General features: G+C 41.0%; 2 protein-coding genes across 2 annotated transcripts in view; both read right to left on the minus strand.

Annotated features, from left to right (window-relative positions):
- LOC307031587 (uncharacterized protein) overlaps window positions 1-21,505 on the minus strand; it is a 98,875-nt gene that overhangs the window by 22,066 nt on the left and 55,304 nt on the right. The window lies entirely within an intron of this gene.
- Window positions 3,323-13,651, minus strand: LOC307031602 (coxsackievirus and adenovirus receptor homolog). Its single transcript, XM_079668842.1, has 3 exons — window positions 13,378-13,651; window positions 6,166-6,489; window positions 3,323-5,980 (listed from the first exon to the last, which is right to left on the minus strand). Exons 1-3 carry the CDS (start codon window positions 13,445-13,447, stop codon window positions 5,829-5,831), a joined length of 546 nt encoding a protein of 181 aa, XP_079524968.1. The 5' UTR covers window positions 13,448-13,651; the 3' UTR covers window positions 3,323-5,828.

The following is a 21,505-nucleotide window of genomic DNA, read 5'->3' on the forward strand; positions in this document are numbered from 1 at the left end:
GGATTATCCTTCCCGCACCTTTTGTTCACTAATAAACCCTTTTTGAACACTCTGCCGTGTCCTGCGTTTGGGTCCTCTCAGATATCGTAACACTTTATGATCATTAGATTATCATTATGATCATTAGATTATCTTTATGATCATTAGATTATCTTTATGATCATTAGATTATCTCTATGATCATTAGATTATCATTATGATCATTAGATTATCTTTATGATCATTAGATTATCATTATGATCATTAGATTATCTTTATGATCATTAGATTATCTTTATGATCATTAGATTATCATTATGATCATTAGATTATCTTTATGATCATTAGATTATCTTTATGATCATTAGATTATCTTTATGATCATTAGATTATCATTATGATCATTAGATTATCTTTATGATCATTAGATTATCATTATGATCATTAGATTATCTTTATGATCATTAGATTATCTTTATGATCATTAGATTATCATTATGATCATTAGATTATCTTTCTTTATGATCATTAGATTATCTTTATGATCATTAGATTATCATTATGATCATTAGATTATCTTTATGATCATTAGATTATCATTATGATCATTAGATTATCATTATGATCATTAGATTATCTTTATGATCATTAGATTATCATTATGATCATTAGATTATCTTTCTTTATGATCATTAGATTATCTTTATGATCATTAGATTATCATTATGATCATTAGATTATCTTTATGATCATTAGATTATCATTATGATCATTAGATTATCTTTATGATCATTAGATTATCATTATGATCATTAGATTATCATTATGATCATTAGATTATCTTTATGATCATTAGATTATCTTTATGATCATTAGATTATCATTATGATCATTAGATTATCTTTATGATCATTAGATTATCTTTATGATCATTAGATTATCATTATGATCATTAGATTATGATTATGATCATTAGATTATCTTTATGATCATTAGATTATCATTATGATAATTAGATTATCTTTATGATCATTATGATCATTAGATTATCATTATGATCATTAGATTATCTTTATGATCATTAGATTATCATTATGATCATTAGATTATCTTTATAATCATTAGATTATCTTTATGATCATTAGATTATCATTATGATCATTAGATTATCTTTATGATCATTAGATTATCATTATGATCATTAGATTATCTTTATGATCATTAGATTATCATTATGATCATTAGATTATCTTTATGATCATTAGATTATCATTATGATCATTAGATTATCTTTATGATCATTAGATTATCTTTATGATCATTAGATTATCATTATGATCATTAGATTATCATTATGATCATTAGATTATCTTTATGATCATTAAATTATCTTTATGATCATTAGATTATCTTTATGATCATTAGATTATCATTATGATCATTAGATTATCTTTATGATCATTAAATTATCATTATGATCATTAGATTATCTTTATGATCATTAGATTATCATTATGATCATTAGATTATCATTATGATCATTAGATTATCTTTATGATCATTAGATTATCATTATGATCATTAGATTATCATTATGATCATTAGATTATCTTTATGATCATTAGATTATCATTATGATCATTAGATTATCATTATGATCATTAGATTATCTTTATGATCATTAGATTATCATTATGATCATTAGATTATCTTTATGATCATTAGATTATCATTATGATCATTAGATTATCATTATGATCATTAGATTATCTTTATGATCATTAGATTATCATTATGATCATTAGATTATCTTTATGATCATTAGATTATCATTATGATCATTAGATTATCTTTATGATCATTAGATTATCATTATGATCATTAGATTATCTTTATGATCATTAGATTATCATTATGATCATTAGATTATCATTATGATCATTAGATTATCTTTATGATCATTAGATTATCATTATGATCATTAGATTATCTTTATGATCATTAGATTATCTTTATGATCATTAGATTATCATTATGATCATTAGATTATCATTATGATCATTAGATTATCTTTATGATCATTAGATTATCATTATGATCATTAGATTATCTTTATGATCATTAGATTATCATTATGATCATTAGATTATCATTATGATCATTAGATTATCTTTATGATCATTAGATTATCATTATGATCATTAGATTATCATTATGATCATTAGATTATCTTTATGATCATTAGATTATCTTTCTTTATGATCATTAGATTATCTTTCATTATGATCATTAGATTAGATTATTACACCAACAGATAACGATATCTGCTAGAGACGTAGAACAAATCTAAAGATGACCATGAAAGCTAATTGCGGTTTTTTTTGACTGATTTGCGATATCAGAGGAAATCTCAGGTTTTCATCATTATTCTCAACATCAGGGAAAATGTACTAAAGTTATCATCGTGTGACAATAGCCGCAGGAAGTAGGGGAAAATAATATGATACAGTACTATTACGTCTGGGTCTCTGTTTTTCATTAAAGCTCGGCTCTGTGTGTGTGGAACGAGCCATTTTGTGTGCGTGAGCGAGAGAGAGAGAGAGAGAGAGAGAGAGAGAGAGAGAGAGAGAGAGAGAGAGAGAGAGAGAGAGAGAGCGCACCGGAGATCGTTGTTGATAGCCAACCCCCCCTCTGACGGATGGCCGACCCCCCCTCTGACGGATGGCCGACCCCCCTCTGACGGATGGCCGACCCCCCCTCTGACGGATGGCTGACCCTCTGACGGATGGCCGACCCCCCTCTGACGGATGGCCGACCCCCCCTCTGACAGATGGCCGACGCCCCTCTGACGGATGGCCGACCCTCTGACGGATGGCCGACCCCCCTCTGACGGATGGCCGACCCCCCCTCTGACGGATGGCCGACCCCCCTCTGACGGATGGCCGAACCCCCTCTGACGGATGGCCGACCCCCCCTTTGACGGATGGCCGAACCCCCCTCTGCTGATTTCTACAAAGATGGCGTCTCCATCAGGACTGAGTCTGATGGTCACATGACCCTCCTCCATGTTTCCAGGTCTGATGAAGTGAATGTTTTCTTTAACAATCTGTCATTCTTTCCCTCTGCACTTTTATAAATGTTTTAAAGGAACAGAACTTTGATTAAAATGCTTTTTTTAACGTAACAGCACTTTGGCTTCAATACAATTATCACAAGCTTTATTATATTTCGTATCTCTGAGGCTTTGGTCTGTTAGCATTAGCAGCTAATGCTCAGCACAAAGAACACAATATACAAGAAACACAATAACTAATTGTAAAATAAGAACTTCAGTGTCCAGATGTTACAAAATCAGAAACGGGTTTATTGCCAGGTAGGTTCACACATACGAGGAATTTGACTTGATGTCATGCAGACATAACATATAAAACTAAAAATCTCCATATAAAACTAAAAATCTCCATATAAAACTAAAAATCTAATCTAAAACAAAGAATACAGAACACAGGGCAAAGCAAGTTTGACATTGACAGATTCAGGCACATTCGTGTTCGGTGTGTTCTCAAAGGGAAGTGCAATTTGTTATTGATTCGTTATCGGGATGCATTCAAATTAAATCAGTCATCATTGAATCGGCTACTTTTAGTTTAGATCTCTTCTTTAGCAATCTGAAAGAAGTTCTTAATTTAAGTTTAACGATCAGAGCTGTTTCACATTTCATGTAAATCTACTTAGAAAACAAATAAACCTTTTAAAGTCTTATTCAGGACGATCATCCACAGATTCAGAAAGGAAGTATTACTGCAAGTATATACTAATGCTGTCAAAATTATCGCGTTAACGGCGCTAATTAATTTTTTGAATTAATTGCGTTAAAATTAGGGCTGTTAAAAATGAGCGCCACTCATTATTTTAACGCGATTAACGCATGTGTATTTTTTGTCCTCGGCCGCCCCGTAGTTTCAGAGACCATCGAGTTTAAAATACCATCTACAAGCTGATGCTGACAGCCCCGCTCCTGACGCCCACTTGTGGCAGACCACACTTCCACGCTCACCGGCAGGCACCGACTGGCCATCGGGAGGACCGGGAGGGTGTGTATATGTGTGGCGCGAGAGAGAGACCTTACGTATATTGTTGTTGTTGTTAGCATCTGGTGCTAGCTAGCTGCGCTAACGGATGTAAGGAGCTGTTTAAATGAAAACAGAGGAGCGACATTTCGCCGACAACTGCGCCGAGCACTTGACTTTATGCAGGCAGCCAGACAGCGGGACATTGTACGAAAAGTCAGCACAATCAGCACGGATAGTGCACGCAACATGATCACAGCGTCCAGGCAGATCCCGTTCGAGCATATGCCTTGAGTTGGCTCCAACGATCACACACACACACACACACACACACACACACACACACACACACACACACACACACACACACACACACACACACACACACACACACACACACACACACACACACACACACACACACACACACAATGTGTATTGTATTATTGTATGAGAGAGGTTCCAGGTTGAATTGTAATGTTCAAATTATAATAAATATTAGCATAAAGCATGTTTATCTACTCATATGTTGATAAGAGTATTACAAACTTGGAAAATATTCCTCTAAGGTACATTTAGAACATATAAAAAATGTGCGATTAATTTGTGATTAATCTCGATTAACTATTTTAATCGACTGACAGTCCTAGTTAAAATATTTAACGCATTTAACGCATTCGCAGAATGGCCCACCCCATACATCCCACCAGTGGCAACGCCAGGGTATGGCTGGGGTAGGCTACAGCCATACCAAGAAATGGCTTAGCCCCACCTTAGCCCCACCATGAAAAATGATGTTAAAGTAAGCAAAATAAAGTCCACCAACTCGCGCGGAGTAAATCACACAGACAGCAGTTAGTCAGATTGATTTCAGTAGCCACTTGTCTGGAAATACCGAAGGCTAGAAACTGTTTTGAAAACTTTTGTCACGTAGTGATCGTCTTCTCAATAGAACATCTTTGATAATGTCTTCTGGCCAATCAGAATCAAGATAACGGTGTGGTGTTGTTGCAGGAAGTCCCGACGGAGAATACTTTTGCTGTAGTACATCTCTACATACATCGATACAACATTACGTGTTGATAGAAATCAACACGTAATGAAATAAGACCCCACGGTTTGATGATTGATAGGTGTGTGGGCTGTCTTTCATTCTGACACACAGAACAATGTTATAATAAACATACTGTATGTTAAATGGATATATCCGCCTTCTTTCATTTATCTTTCCATTCCCACAACAATATACATAAAGAAATGGCATATTTTGGACATAGTTCGAATGGTGATTAATCTGATTAAAATTTGTATTCGTTTGACAGCCCTAATATATACTGAAATAATTAGCTGCAAAAACCTGAAGCAGACCACGTTTCTGCAATAAAACAAAGCACACGTGAAATGACTTACGAAGCGCAGAGCTCTCCACAGCCGACTGAGAATCAATGGGGGGGGGGGGGGGGGAGTACATTTACCTAAATCACATGGATTCAAGTATATTGGTGTGTTTCAAATAAGTGATAGTACTTCAACTTTAATACAATGTATTCATAGTAACAGTGCTTTTAATTAAACAAAATGTTTTAAGTACATTTCTACGGTAACACGTATTTTCAGTGCTTTGTCCTGAGTCCAATATATAAACCCTGAATACTCAGAAATGGTCTCTTTGGAGTTGTTATTAGTTCAGAAGCAGCTGATGGAGGACAGTCGGGTGTAAAGAGGTTGATGAGTGCTTCACACACTTCTTCAGCAACACACTCATCTGAACTCTGACCTCTACAAAGGACCACTTTTAAGCTTTGGAAAAACATAACGTCCAAGAGCAAAACAAGCAGTACCAACAACAACAAGACAAACCAGTCCCAAACCAACTCCCAACCAAACGTTTCTTCTTTGCACTTGTTCCTCCAATTGTTCCTTCGTGGGACCTGAGGACAGAAAGAGAGAGCAGTGAGGAAACGACTGGACCTCCCCTCATGTTGGAGAACAGCTGATCATGAAGGTGATGAAGAACAGAATCTGTTTCCTCTCCAGTCTCATGTCAGACATTATCTACCGATCACAGAGCATCAACATCATCTTTAAACATGCCAATGGAAAAACACAAACTAACCTCCAGAGACGACCAGAAGGACGGAGTCCAACATTTTACCATGTATGTTGGGAGTTATAACCAGACACTGGTACCCTCCCGTGTCGTTGACGGTGACTTTCTTCAGGACAACCGAAGCGTCTCCGTTCTTCATCTGTGGATCTTTCAGCTCAACACGACAACGATAACGTGGATCCTGGCTGCTTTCATCCAACCTGTTATCGCTGAAGAAGAAGACGTGCTTATCCTTCAGCCCAAGTCTGCTCCACACCAACTTTGAGACAGCAGCATCTGTGGGACTGTTACACTGAAGAGTGACGTCTTCTCCAGACTTTGCCTTCAAAACTACAGAAAAACAGGAAGTCAAAAGTCAGCAGCATTTCTTTAACGGTGATCAACCTGCACATTTCTACTTCCTGTTTGAAACGGCACAGCTCTGAAACTTTAAAGTCTGATATACTTCACATACTTTGTTCTTTAACTTAGGATGTTGAATGCAGGACTCTCACTAAGTTCATTTGAAGTTTAATTCCTTTATTCGTCTGACAAAGGGAAAACAGCCATGCACATGGGGGGTGGGGGTGTCCAGTGCCTTGCTCAAGGCACCGCGGCAGGGCAGGGGGCGGACTGGGACCTCTCCAAGTAGCAGTCCACACTGCATACTAAGGTCTGTTCAGGGACTTGAACCGGCGACCCTACGGCTCCCAGCCCCTACTGACTGAGCCCGGCAGATACAGACTAGTAGATCTAGACTTCTAGTTGTTTTGCAACATCGCCCCCTAGCGAATTAGATGCCCGCAAAAGTATAACAAGCGAGTATTGAGTCTCATGTATTTTGTATGTAAAAAGATAGTCTTTTATATTTGTCTTATCAAATTTCACATACAACAAATATATATATATATATTGTAGTAATAATGATATCACCTTTACATTTAGATGTATATTTTGTTAAAAGAAAACAAAACTGTTATTTTATTTTCTGGGAGAAGGGGTGGGGTTAAATACGTGTAAACTTCTTCCCACGCGTTTTCCGATGTGTAATTAGGGAGATCATTTGTTCATATATAATTTGTAATTCAATAATATTTGCTTTATCAATTTGATACTGCTTACGTTTCTACAGGATCATTCTACAGTATCATCATTATTTTGTTTCATTTCATTATAAAAAATGTTTTATTGTATTAAATCAAATGTGTCTTTGAAGAGGTGCTAGATTACTGAAAAACAGCTATTAGTGTGTTTATGCACCAGGCTGCAAAAGATAAACAAGCAGTTTGACCGAGAGGCAATTCAGTTAAACAAATAAAACTTTAAAAGCACTTCACATTACTCACACTCTCTGCGTTGTCGTTCATGTGGGAGTGTCACGAAAAACTAGGGAGCTGTATCTACGCGTCTGTATCTACCGGTCTGTATCTACCGGTCTGTATCTACCGGTCTGTATCTACGCGTCTGTATCTACCGGTCTGTATCTACCGGTCTGCCGGTCAGTATCTACCGGTCTGTATCTACCGGTCTGTATCTACGCGTCTGTATCTACCGGTCTGTATCTGCCGGTCTGTATCTACGCGTCTGTATCTACCAGTCTGTATCTGCCGGTCTGTATCTACCGGTCTGTATCTACCGGTCTGTATCTGCCGGTCTGTATTTACCAGTCTGTATCTACGCGTCTGTATCTACCAGTCTGTATCTACCAGTCTGTATCTACCAGTCTGTATCTACCAGTCTGTATCTACGCGTCTGTATCTACCGGTCTGTATCTACCAGTCTGTATCTACCAGTCTGTATCTACGCGTCTGTATCTACCGGTCTGTATCTACGCGTCTGTATCTACCGGTCTGTATCTACCGGTCTGCCGGTCAGTATCTACCGGTCTGTATCTACCGGTCTGTATCTACGCGTCTGTATCTACCGGTCTGTATCTACCGGTCTGCCGGTCAGTATCTACCGGTCTGTATCTACCGGTCTGTATCTACGCGTCTGTATCTACCGGTCTGTATCTGCCAGTCTGTATCTACCGGTCTGTATCTACCGGTCTGTATCTACGCGTCTGTATCTACGCGTCTGTATCTGCCGGTCTGTATCTACCGGTCTGTATCTACCGGTCTGTATCTGCCGGTCTGTATCTGCCGGTCTGTATCTGCCGGTCTGGATCTACCGGTCTGTATCTACGCGTCTGTATCTACCAGTCTGTATCTACGCGTCTGTATCTACCGGTCTGTATCTACGCGTCTGTATCTGCCGGTCTGTATCTACCAGTCTGTATCTACGCGTCTGTATCTACCAGTTTGTATCTACCAGTCTGTATCTACGCGTCTGTATCTACCGGTCTGTATCTACGCGTCTGTATCTACCGGTCTGTATCTACGCGTCTGTATCTGCCGGTCTGTATCTGCCGGTCTGTATCTGCCGGTCTGTATCTGCCGGTCTGTATCTACCGGTCTGTATCTACCGGTCTGTATCTGCCGTCTGTATCTGCCGTCTGTATCTCCCAGTCTGTATCTACCAGTCTGTATCTACGCGTCTGTATCTACCGGTCTGTATCTACGCGTCTGTATCTACGCGTCTGTATCTACCAGTCTGTATCTACGTGTCTGTATCTACCGGTCTGTATCTACCGGTCTGTATCTACCGGTCTGTATCTACGCGTCTGTATCTACCGGTCTGTATCTACGCGTCTGTATCTGCCGGTCTGTATTTGCCGGTCTGTATCTGCCGGTCTGTATCTGCCGGTCTGTATCTGCTGGTCTGTATCTACCGGTCTGTATCTGCCGTCTGTATCTGCCGTCTGTATCTACCGGTCTGTATCTACCAGTCTGTATCTACCAGTCTGTATCTACGCGTCTGTATCTACCGGTCTGTATCTACCGGTCTGTATCTGCCGTCTGTATCTACCGGTCTGTATCTACCGGTCTGTATCTACCCGTCTGTATCTACCCGTCTGTATCTACCGGTCTGTATCTACCAGTCTGTATCTACCAGTCTGTATCTACCAGTCTGTATCTACGCGTCTGTATCTACCGGTCTGTATCTACGCGTCTGTATCTACCGGTCTGTATCTACGCGTCTGTATCTACCGGTCAGTATCTACCAGTCTGTATCTACGCGTCTGTATCTACGCGTCTGTATCTACCGGTCTGTATCTACCGGTCTGTATCTACGCGTCTGTATCTACGCGTCTGTATCTACGCGTCTGTATCTACGCGTCTGTATCTACCGGTCTGTATCTACCGGTCTGTATCTACCGGTCTGTATCTACGCGTCTGTATCTACCGGTCTGTATCTACGCGTCTGTATCTACCGGTCTGTATCTACCGGTCTGTATCTACGCGTCTGTATCTACCGGTCTGTATCTACGCGTCTGTATCTGCCGGTCTGTATCTGCCGGTCTGTATCTACCGGTCTGTATCTACCGGTCTGTATCTACGCGTCTGTATCTGCCGGTCTGTATTTGCCGGTCTGTATCTACCGGTCTGTATCTACCGGTCTGTATCTACCGGTCTGTATCTACCGGTCTGTATCTACCGGTCTGTATCTGCCGGTCTGTATCTACCGGTCTGTATCTACGCGTCTGTATCTACCAGTCTGTATCTACGCGTCTGTATCTACCAGTCTGTATCTACCAGTCTGTATCTACCAGTCTGTATCTACCAGTCTGTATCTACGCGTCTGTATCTACCAGTCTGTATCTACCAGTCTGTATCTACGTGTCTGTATCTACGCGTCTGTATCTACGCGTCTGTATCTACGCGTCTGTATCTACGCGTCTGTATCTACCGGTCTGTATCTACCAGTCTGTATCTACGCGTCTGTATCTACGCGTCTGTATCTACCGGTCTGTATCTACCGGTCTGTATCTACTAGGCTTGGGCGGTATGACGGTATTACGGTATACCAGGGTATTTTGAAATACCGTCGGTATGATTTTCAATACCGTGACGTCACAGACTGTGCGCCAAATCATAGATGCGTTTCATTCTATTACACTGACACAGAGTTTTGACAGGGACGACATTGGTTGTAATGCACAGCACGCGCCAGCAGAGGGCAGGGGAGGGCAGTCCGTCTTTCCCGCTCTCAGAGCTCAGCACAGAGCTGAGCTGAGCAAGATGGCGGCAGCATTTGCCGGCCCGAACTCGGACAACTAGTAAAAAAGAAAAATGCCTCTGCGCCTGTTTGGGACTATTTTGGGTTTACTCGTCGCCAGTGACTTCATCCAGCACAACGAGAGACGGAGGCACTTCTTTGGGAATGCTTAAGACGGGGTGAGTGATTGTTGACATTTTTTAATCCTATGCAACTGGTTGATGGTTTTGTAGTCGAGGTCGGACGGTTTTAAAAACCAAAGCATTTACGTGCTAAACATTCACGCGAGTAATCCAATGAATCAAATGGAAATAAGGTTTTTAACACATGCACGGAATAATATTGCCAAACTAGTTAGTGAATATAGCAAACTTTATTCAATAAGTGTTAGAAATTAAAATCAATGTTTTAATGGGGAAATGTAGTTTAAACATGCCGTCAGTTTTAATGCTCTTTTATACTGAAAAATCAGAAATTCTTGTGCACAAGCAGTTAAGCTTTTATTCTGAAAATCCTTCATCTACGCATGTAGCATGTGGCTAATATACGATTTCCTAAAGAGGTGAATTTAGTAGCGAAATGATATGGAGTGGTGCAAACCGAAGCCTACTGATTTAACACTACAACTATAGATGTCGAGATACTACCATGCTGAATATTAAATGAAGGTACAGTTTATTTGAATACATTATTGTTTACAGACGAGAGTAGCATGTGACAACATCCGGAATGACCGGAAACCAAACGAGCCGAGAAGTATTTTTTAGAGTATTGATTACAGTGTTTAGAATGTGTTAAATGAAAAGTGATGAAAGAGAATATGAGGAGAAAGGGCGTGTTGAGCATATATTGGATGTGAAAGGAGCCAATCCTCTGTTTAAATGCAACAACGGACATTGGAGACGAGGCGAGCCGGCAGGCGGGGAGGAGCCAGCAGAGGATATATAACAGCACCGGAGGAGAGATCCAACTCTTGGCTTCCCTAACGAGGAGCGGATCACAGCTGTTTATCTGACTGAACAATATCATGCTTGTGACCAACCCGCGCCTTTTTAAATTAAAGTACCCAATTGAACTTTCACAGAGACTCCATTTAGTCTCCTTTTTAAAGCTTCTCTCCTGGACGGGAGAATAACGAACACAGTTTACATAAGTCAAGTATTTACTCCCGGAAAATGTTTATGTATGATGATATATTGTTAACTTAGCTCACTATGGAAACAACGTCGGACATCTACAAACGCGTCCTGTATCCGATCTCAAAATGTGCCATTTGCACAATGTGTCATGTATGCAGCCCTTGTTTTGCACTTGCGCGCACGTCGCGGCACTTTGCGAGCGTCTACCGGCTCGGGCTGCATTTTACACCGAACATATAATATACCGTTCGAAACATCTATTTGCCGCCGAACGCCACCTCACTCAAATCAACCCAAGTCACACCGTCAGTGGCGGCTGGTGGAAAATATTTTTGGTGGGGCTGGCTGTTGATATAGTGAGTAAAAAAAGAATTTGGGGAGAGAAATTACCCCTTAAATTGGGACTGATACCGTCATATACCGTATACCACGGTATGATGTCAGCAAGGTATGACGGTATGAAAAAAATGATACCGCCCATGCCTAGTATCTACCAGTCTGTATCTACGCGTCTGTATCTACCGGTCTGTATCTACCGGTCTGTATCTACCGGTCTGTATCTACGCGTCTGTATCTACGCGTCTGTATCTGCCGGTCTGTATTTGCCGGTCTGTATCTGCCGGTCTGTATCTGCCGGTCTGTATCTACCAGTCTGTATCTACCAGTCTGTATCTACCAGTCTGTATCTACCAGTCTGTATCTACCAGTCTGTATCTACCGGTCTGTATCTACCAGTCTGTATCTACGCGTCTGTATCTACGCGTCTGTATCTACGCATCTGTATCTACGCGTCTGTATCTACCGGTCTGTATCTACCAGTCTGTATCTACCAGTCTGTATCTACGCGTCTGTATCTACCAGTCTGTATCTACGCGTCTGTATCTACGCGTCTGTATCTACCGGTCTGTATCTACCAGTCTGTATCTACCAGTCTGTATCTACGCGTCTGTATCTACTGGTCTGTATCTACGCGTCTGTATCTACGCGTCTGTATCTGCCGGTCTGTATCTGCCGGTCTGTATCTGCCGGTCTGTATCTGCCGGTCTGTATCTACCGGTCTGTATCTGCCGTCTCCGACGCTGCAGCTTCATGCTACTCCTCCGGGCGGCTGCACGTCAGTGTCACAGCAGAGGATCTGAGCTCTGCTGGAGGACGGCTCTATTTAGAAATAAGAAAGGCTCTTGGCCTCCATTGGCTGGAGCGAGCAGGGAGTCAGTTTGTATTTGTTCAGTTTCAGCCAATCACAACTCTCCGTCTCAAATGACATCAGCAGGGTTTGGGAGGGGCGCAGTTTCCTCTCACAGAAAATAAAAGATAACATCTAATCTTCAGGTTCTCAGGTTTCAACAAAACAGACAACTCTTTACAAGAACTCATCGGTTTGAACGATAAATAATAAACTTCATAAAGTTTAAGGAACAATAAAACAGAAAGTGGTTATGAAACAATTCCAGCTGCAAAGAGTCTGCTTCTGTTCAGGCGGAGGGATCTAGCTTCCACCGAAAAAAATAGTGCCTAACGAGAATCTGTTTCCTTTCATATCATAAATACTGTATCTAACTAAATAATTAAAATGCAATAATAATGAAACTATGTACATTTGAATAAGCTCTAAAATGAAATACTTATTATATATAGACCCAACATTATACAAAACAGTAGTAGTAATATATTAGTACAAGCATTTTGATTTAAACTATGTATTTACCTCATAACATTCAATGCACAGAGGTGTAAAGTAACTAAGTACATTTACTCAAACTCTGTAGAATTTAGAGGTACTTGTACTTTACTTGAGTATTTTCATCTTGTGATACTTCATATTTCTACTCCACTACAGTTCAGAGGTACATGGTGTACTTCTACTCCACTAAATGTATTTAATACCTTTAGTTACTTGACAGATGTGGATGAATGATGTGAAATATAATCAAGTGTTAAATCAGACTTTACAAGATCTGAGTACATGACACAACTGAATCCGCGCACACACACCCCTCACCTCGTGCAGCCACAGAGCCAATAATCCACAGGAACATGAAGACATGTTGGGCAGATGTTAGAGTCGCCATGGCGGAGCGAGTGAGTCTGCAAGTTTCCTTGTTAACTGCAGCTAGAGGGAGGAAGAGCAGGGCGGGAGAGAAGGGAGGTCACGTGTGTCGTTTATCAAACCCACTTCCGCATAGCTCTGCTTCTTCTTCTGCTTTTCTTTAATGGCGAATCGCTTCCACTTGGAGCATATATCGCTACCTACTGTTGATTTATTAAATGATCATATTAAATCCTTGTCCTCAGACCATAACAATATAACATGTACATAAACATATATTATATTTATTGACAAAATAATGTTCAATGAATATAAACCAGTTTCTTAGGAAATACAGTTCAAGCAGGGGTTTATAAAATCCTGAAAGTCCTGTCCGCTTGGAACCGAACTCCACTCCGGTTTTTTGCCAGGCAGAAGTGCAAGGTTCAAGTCCCTTCCAGGAAATCCAGTACCAGGATTTCCACGTTGCCGGCCCGCCGCACTCTGTCTCCGAGCCCTCGGTAAACAACGAAAAGGAGACTCGGGGGACAACAATGTAACTTTCGTGACGTAAAACTAGACGCCCAAAAGCAGGAGAAATAGCCACTTCCCTTTATCTGGAGTTCGTTTGAGCGTTGAATCCGATGGTTAGAGCAGGGTCTGGTCCAGCCGACAGGAAGAGGAACTGCAGGTAGTGATGTTACGTATTGCGCCGAGGCTTCGGAACGTGTGTCGAGTAATCCCCGAAGCTTTTTGTATCGAGGCTTGTATCGTTTTGGGCCAGTGACGTCATCGATGACAAACGAAGCCTCGCTGCCTGTCGATACCACGTGACTGATTCAGGAAGCGATTCAGATCGGTTGAACTATAGATATGGGTTGAACCACAACGCTCATAATACCCATGGATGTATAATAAGAACGATATTACCCCTCCTGTACCCGGGTCCGCTGGTGACACGATGGAATTAAAAGAGCTCAGAACCTCACTTATATAGAGGTCGGAACATGTCATAAGTATAAATAGATACAAGCATAAATAAATGTAGGAATAAAAACATGAATGAATAAATATAGGAATAATATCTTATAGTGTTTTCAGGAAGATTCAGTGTGTGCGCTGTGGCTCAGCTGGAAAGCAGTTGACTCACGACCGTAGGGTCCCTGGTTCAACGACTTGTCAATACGTATTTTTTGTTGTTTATAAAAGCTACAGCTAAATGAGATAATGTAGTTAATAAATGTATTCTTTGATATGGTTTAGCCTTTCTCAGGCTACAACATGGTTAAGTTTATGAATTAGTAATAATAATAATAATTAGTAAGGAATACAAATCCCTCTTTGCAATGTTTACCAACCTCCTTAGGCTTTTCACAATCAACTGGAATAAAAACAACATTATTAAAGTGAACGTATGATTTAATGTTCGTTGTTTAGAGTTATTCTAAGACTTTACTCATTGGGAACTCGATATGAGAGAGAGCACACTGTGGAGATGTCCAATCTGCCTGTTTTACACACTTTGACCAACAGGGGGTTTGTGTTCAGATGAAGCGCATCATGAAGCCTCATGAGATGAAGCCTCATGAGATGAACCCTTTTGCGAACCAATTGGCTGGAAAGCTTCAAAGCTTCATAAGGCTTCATCTCGCCATCACTAACTGCAGGGGTCCGATCTGCGGCGAGGTGAGGAGGAGCAGGAGGTATCCGGTCCGGTCCGATCTGCGGCGAGGTGAGGAGGAGCAGGAAGGATCCGGTCCGGTCCGATCTGCGGCGAGGTGAGGAGGAGCAGGAGGGATCCGGTCCGGTCCGATCTGCGGCGAGGTGAGGAGGAGCAGGAGGGGTCCGATCTGCGGCGAGGTGAGGAGGAGCAGGAGGGATCCGGTCCGGTCCGATCTGCAGCGAGGTGAGGAGGAGCAGGAGGGGTCCGGTCCGGTCCGATCTGCGGCGAGGTGAGGAGGAGCAGGAGGGATCCGGTCCGGTCCGATCTGCGGCGAGGTGAGGAGGAGCAGGAGGGGTCCGGTCCGGTCCGATCTGCGGCGAGGTGAGGCAGCAACTGTCAAGAGAAGAATAGCAGCCGTCTAGCAGGTAGTCGGCATATTTATGGGGGAGTGGATTTGGCAACTGGCGAATGAGATCGCTGATTTTCACGAGGTGCCGGTGTCGGTACCAGACACAGCGTGGGAGGCGGGGCCTCATTCATTCCTATGAGAGTTGCTCATTAGCGCATGATGATATAATGGCCCAACTTTCGAGAAGGGTCTAGCTGCGGCCGCGGACAGTACACGACACTACACAACACGCCCACCTGACACGACACTACGGTGGCTGAGAAGGGTCTAGCTGCGGCCGCGGACAGTACACGACACTACACAACACGCCCACCTGACACGACACTACGGTGGCTGAGAAGGGTCTAGCTGCGGCCGCGGCCGAGAAGCCCCTCACTGCAGTGCGCAGTGCCTCAATGAGCTCGATGTGGGCGGGAGCTGAACGTGGGCGGAGCTTCACAGATGAAGCGTTGCATCCTGTTTCCCGGGTAGCAGTTCTCTTCCCTCCCTTCAATCTAACCCTTCCCTTCCCCCCATCTTAACCCTAACCACTCCCTACCTTTTTACCTAATCCTGATCTTCCTTCCTCCCTCCCAAACCCCAAAACCTCTCCTCCTGTCGTGTCGTGTCGTCAATTCGCTTTTAACGGTAGTGCCTCAAACACAAGAACTAATTGTAAAATAAGAACTTCAGTGTCCAGATGTTACAAAATCAGAAACGGGTTTATTGCCAGGTAGGTTCACACATATGAGGAATTTAACTTGATGTCATGCAGACATAACATATAAAACAAAAAATCTCCATATAAAACTAAAAATCTAATCTAAAACAAAGAATACAGAACACAGGGCAAAGCAAGTTTGACATTGACAGATTCAGGCACATTCGTGTTCGGTGTGTTCTCAAAGGGAAGTGCAGTTTGTTATTGATTCGTTATCGGGATGCATTCAAATTAAATCATTCATCATTGAATCGGCTACTTTTAGTTTAGATCTCTTCTTTAGCAATCTGAAAGAAGTTCTTAATTTAAAGTTTAACGATCAGAGCTGTTTCACATTTCATGTAAATCTACTTAGAAAACAAATAAACCTTTTAAAGTCTTATTCAGGACGATCATCCACAGATCCAGAAAGGAAGCATTCAGAATATACTGACATAATTAGCTGCAAATACAAAAACCTGAAGCAGACCACGTTTCTGCAATAAAACAAAGCACACGTGAAATGAGTTACGAAGCGCAGAGCTCTCCACAGCCGACTGAGACTCAATGGGGGGGGGGAACATTTACCGAGATGACATGGATTCAAGTATATTGGTGTACTTCAAATAAGTGATAGTACTTCAACTTAAATACAATGTATTCATAGTAACAGTGCTTTTAATTAAACAAAGTGTGTTTTAAGTACATTTCTACAGTAACACGTATTTTCAGTGCTTTTTCCTGAGTCCAATATAGAAACCCTGAATACTCAGAACGGTCTCTTTGGAGTTGTTATTAGTTCAGAAGCAGTTGATGGAGGACAGTCGGGGGTAAAGAGGTGCGTGATTGATGAGTTCTTCACACACTTCTTCAGCAACACACTCATCTGAACTCTGACCTCTACAAAGGACCACTTTTAGGCTTTGGAAAAACAAAACGTCCAAGAGCAAAACAAGCAGTACCAACAACACCAAGACAAACCAGTCCCAAACCAACTCCCAACCCAACGTCTCTTCTGTGCACTTGATCCTCACATTTTTTCTTCGTGGTAGCTGAGGACAGAAAGAGAGAGCAGTGAGGAAACGACTGGACTTCCCCTCATGTTAGAGAACAGCTGATCATGAAGGAGATGAAGAACAGAATCTGTTTCCTCTCCAGTCTTATGTCAGATATTATCTACCGATCACAGAGCATCAACATCATCTTTACACGAATGGAGGAACTCTTCAGGAGAAACACCAACTCACCATCAGAGACGATCAGATTGACGGAGCGCACCAGTTTTGTTGGCATGTTGGGAGTTGTAACCAGACACTGGTACGTTCCCATGTCATCAACGGTGACGTTCTTCAGGAGAACAGAAAAGTTTCCGTTCTTCATCTGTGGATCTTTCAGCTCAACACGACCATGATAACGTGGATCCTGGTAGCTTTCCATCGACCTGTTATCTCTGAAGAAGAAGACAGAATGACCCTTCATGTCAGGTCTGTCCCACTTTAACTTAGTGACATTAGCATCTGTGGGACCGTTACACTAAAGAGTGACGTCTTCTCCATGCTTTGCCCTCACCTCTACCGAATCTGGAGAAAAGGAAAAAGTCAGCATAATTTCTTTAACTGTGATCAGCTCACCTTGAACGCTCCTTGGAATATTCTGCTAGTTTGTGCACAAAATAAAAAGTACAGGTCACATCTCTTCCACTATACATTCAGATATATAGTACGTATTTAATGTGCTACACATATACTCGTATGGTAGTATTCATACTGTGATCACCCTCTGTGTAATGTGTGCTACACATATACTCGTATGGTAGTATTCACACTGTGATCACCCTCTGTATAATGTGTGCTACACATATACTCGTATGGTAGTATTCATACTGTGATCGCCCTCTGTATAATGTGTACTACATATACTCGTATGGTAGTGTTCACACTGTGATCGCCCTCTGTATAATGTGTACTACACATATACTCGTATGGTAGTGTTCATACTGTGATCACCCTCTGTATAATGTGTGCTACACATATACTCATATGGTAGTGTTCACACTGTGATCACCCTCTGTATAATGTGTGCTACACATATACTGGTATGGTAGTACTCACACTGTGATCACCCTCTGTATAATGTGTGCTACACATATACTCGTATGGTAGTACTCACACTGTGATCACCCTCTGTATAATGTGTGCGACACATATACTGGTATGGTAGTGTTCACACTGTGATCACCCTCTGTATAATGTGTGCGACACATATACTCATATGGTAGTGTTCACACTGTGATCACCCTCTGTATAATGTGTACTACACATATACTGGTATGGTAGTGTTCATACTGTGAACACCCTCTGTATAATGTGTAGGGGTGCACCGAATGGGAAATTCTTGGCCGAAACCGATACCGAAAATAGGAAACAGTTGGCCGAAAACCGAATGCCGAAAGGCCGAAAATGATTAATAGAAATATATATATATAATGTATACATTTTTTACCAATGTTGTTCAGCTGCCTGATTATGGAAAAATACATGATTATGGCAAAACTTAACTTAAATAATAATCACTAATATGGGTCCATAAAACATTTATTCAGCACTTTTGAATGCATACAGTACATTAATTCCAAGTCAAGTGTATTTTATTTTTCTCTGTAGGATAACTACAACAAAGTGCATTCAGAACAAAGCCAAGGTGCTTTAAAACTGCATAAACATCTAGGCCAGTAGGCCTACAACAAAATAGTGTAAATAAAGACTGTAACAGCCAGGCCTTCAACAACAACAAATGCACCTATAAGTGCATGCATACAAATGTGCAAACTGGATACATCCACATGAATGTAACTATTTACAAATGAAATTACAATTGAATTTCAAGAATCTGTAAATAAAGATGTCTGTCCTCATAAGAAAAGTAGTAAACATTGTATAAAGATACATAAAGTGAAAACTGGATACAAAATCCACAATCAATTACAAATTAAATTACAATTTCAAGAATCCCTAAATAAGGTGGTCTGTCCTCATGAGCAATGTAAACAACATTGTATCATTTAGATACCGAAAGTACAATATATTGAACACTGTGCTGCTGTCATTTCCCCCTAATGATAACCTGAGATGGTGAATTATAACTCACAATGAAAATTGTTCAGGAAAGTGGGTATAGAGTAGACATGTAGAACTAGATAAGCTTATGATAAGCCAGCCTTGTCTACTTATTAAGGAAAAGTGGGAGGTTCTTTTTAATGAACATTAGCTTCTCTGCTTTATGAGCCATAAGTCTGCTCCTCTTCTCATCAAGCACATGAGAGGCAGCGCTGAACAGTCTCTCGCTGTCAGTGCTTGTGATTTGATCTTACTCCGCATATTTGTCCGGGTGTTTTGATTTCAAGTGGTGGAGTAATCCTGAAGTGGTGAAAGTCTTTGCAGTTACACCCCCTCGATAAATGTCAGCTGAACACGTTTTACAAATCGCAATCTGCGCCTCTTTCTCTGATATCTTTAAATATCTCCAAGCGGCAGACATGTTGGCTGTGAGCCAGCCGCGAGCATGGTCGCACGCCGTGCTTGTCGCCGCGTTTTGATTACGTCATCACAACAACACGTTAGCTTACCAACGTAACCCTGTTCTCTGACATTCGGTGATATTTTTTTGGTGCTAGAACCCTTTCGGCCGAAAGCCGAAACGGCCTTTTTAACCATTTTCGGCCGATAATCTTCGGCGGCCGAATATTCGGTGCATCCCTAATAATGTGTGCTACACATATACTCGTATGGTAGTGTTCACACTGTGATCGCCCTCTGTATAATGTGTACTACACATATACTCGTATGGTAGTGTTCATACTGTGATCACCCTCTGTATAATGTGTGCTACACATATACTCGTATGGTAGTATTCACACTGTGATCGCCCTCTGTATAATGTGTACTACACATATACTCGTATGGTAGTGTTCATACTGTGATCGCCCTCTGTATAATGTGTGCTACACATATACTCGTATGGTAGTGTTCACACTGTGATCGCCCTCTGTATAATGTGTGCTACACATATACTCGTATGGTAGTATTCACACTGTGATCACCCTCTGTATAATGTGTACTACACATATACTCGTATGGTAGTATTCACACTGTGATCACCCTCTGTATAATGTGTACTACACATATACTCGTATTGTAGTATTCATACCGTGATCACCCTCTGTATAATGTGTACTACACATATACTCGTATGGTAGTATTCACACTGTGATCGCCCTCTGTATAATGTGTGCTACACATATACTCGTATGGTAGTATTCATACTGTGATCACCCTCTGTATAATGTGTGCTCCACATATACTCGTATGGTATTATTCACACTGTGATCACCCTCTGTATAATGTGTACTACACATATACTCGTATGGTAGTATTCACACTGTGATCACCCTCTGTTTAATGTGTGCTACACATATACTCGTATGGTAGTATTCACACTGTGATCACCCTCTGTATAATGTGTACTACACATATACTCGTATGGTAGTATTCTTACTGTGATCACCCTCTGTATAATGTGTACTACATATACTCGTATGGTAGTATTCACACTGTGATCGCCCTCTGTATAATGTGTACTAAACATATACTCGTATGGTAGTACTCACACTGTGATCCCCCTCTGTATAATGTGTACTACACATATACTCGTATGGTAGTATTCACACTGTGATTGCCCTCTGTATAATGTGTACTACACATATACTCGTATGGTAGTATTCACACTGTGATCGCCCTCTGTATAATGTGTGCTACACATATACTCGTATGGTAGTACTCACACTGTGATCACCCTCTGTATAATGTGTGCTACACATATACTCGTATGGTAGTATTCACACTGTGATTGCCCTCTGTATAATGTGTACTACACATATACTCGTATGGTAGTATTCACACTGTGATCACCCTCTGTATAATGTGTACTACACATATACTCGTATGGTAGTACTCACACTGTGATCACCCTCTGTATAATGTGTGCTACACATATACTCGTATGGTAGTATTCACACTGTGATCACCCTCTGTATAATGTGTACTACACATATACTCGTATGGTAGTACTCACACTGTGATCACCCTCTGTATAATGTGTGCTACACATATACTCGTATGGTAGTATTCACACTGTGATCACCCTCTGTATAATGTGTACTACACATATACTCGTATGGTAGTACTCACACTGTGATCACCCTCTGTATAATGTGTACTACACATATACTCGTATGGTAGTATTCACACTGTGATTGCCCTCTGTATAATGTGTACTACACATATACTCGTAT

The sequence above is a fragment of the Notothenia rossii genome (assembly GCF_949606895.1).
Source record: "Notothenia rossii genome assembly, chromosome: 3".
Classification (NCBI taxonomy): Eukaryota; Metazoa; Chordata; class Actinopteri; order Perciformes; family Nototheniidae; genus Notothenia; species Notothenia rossii.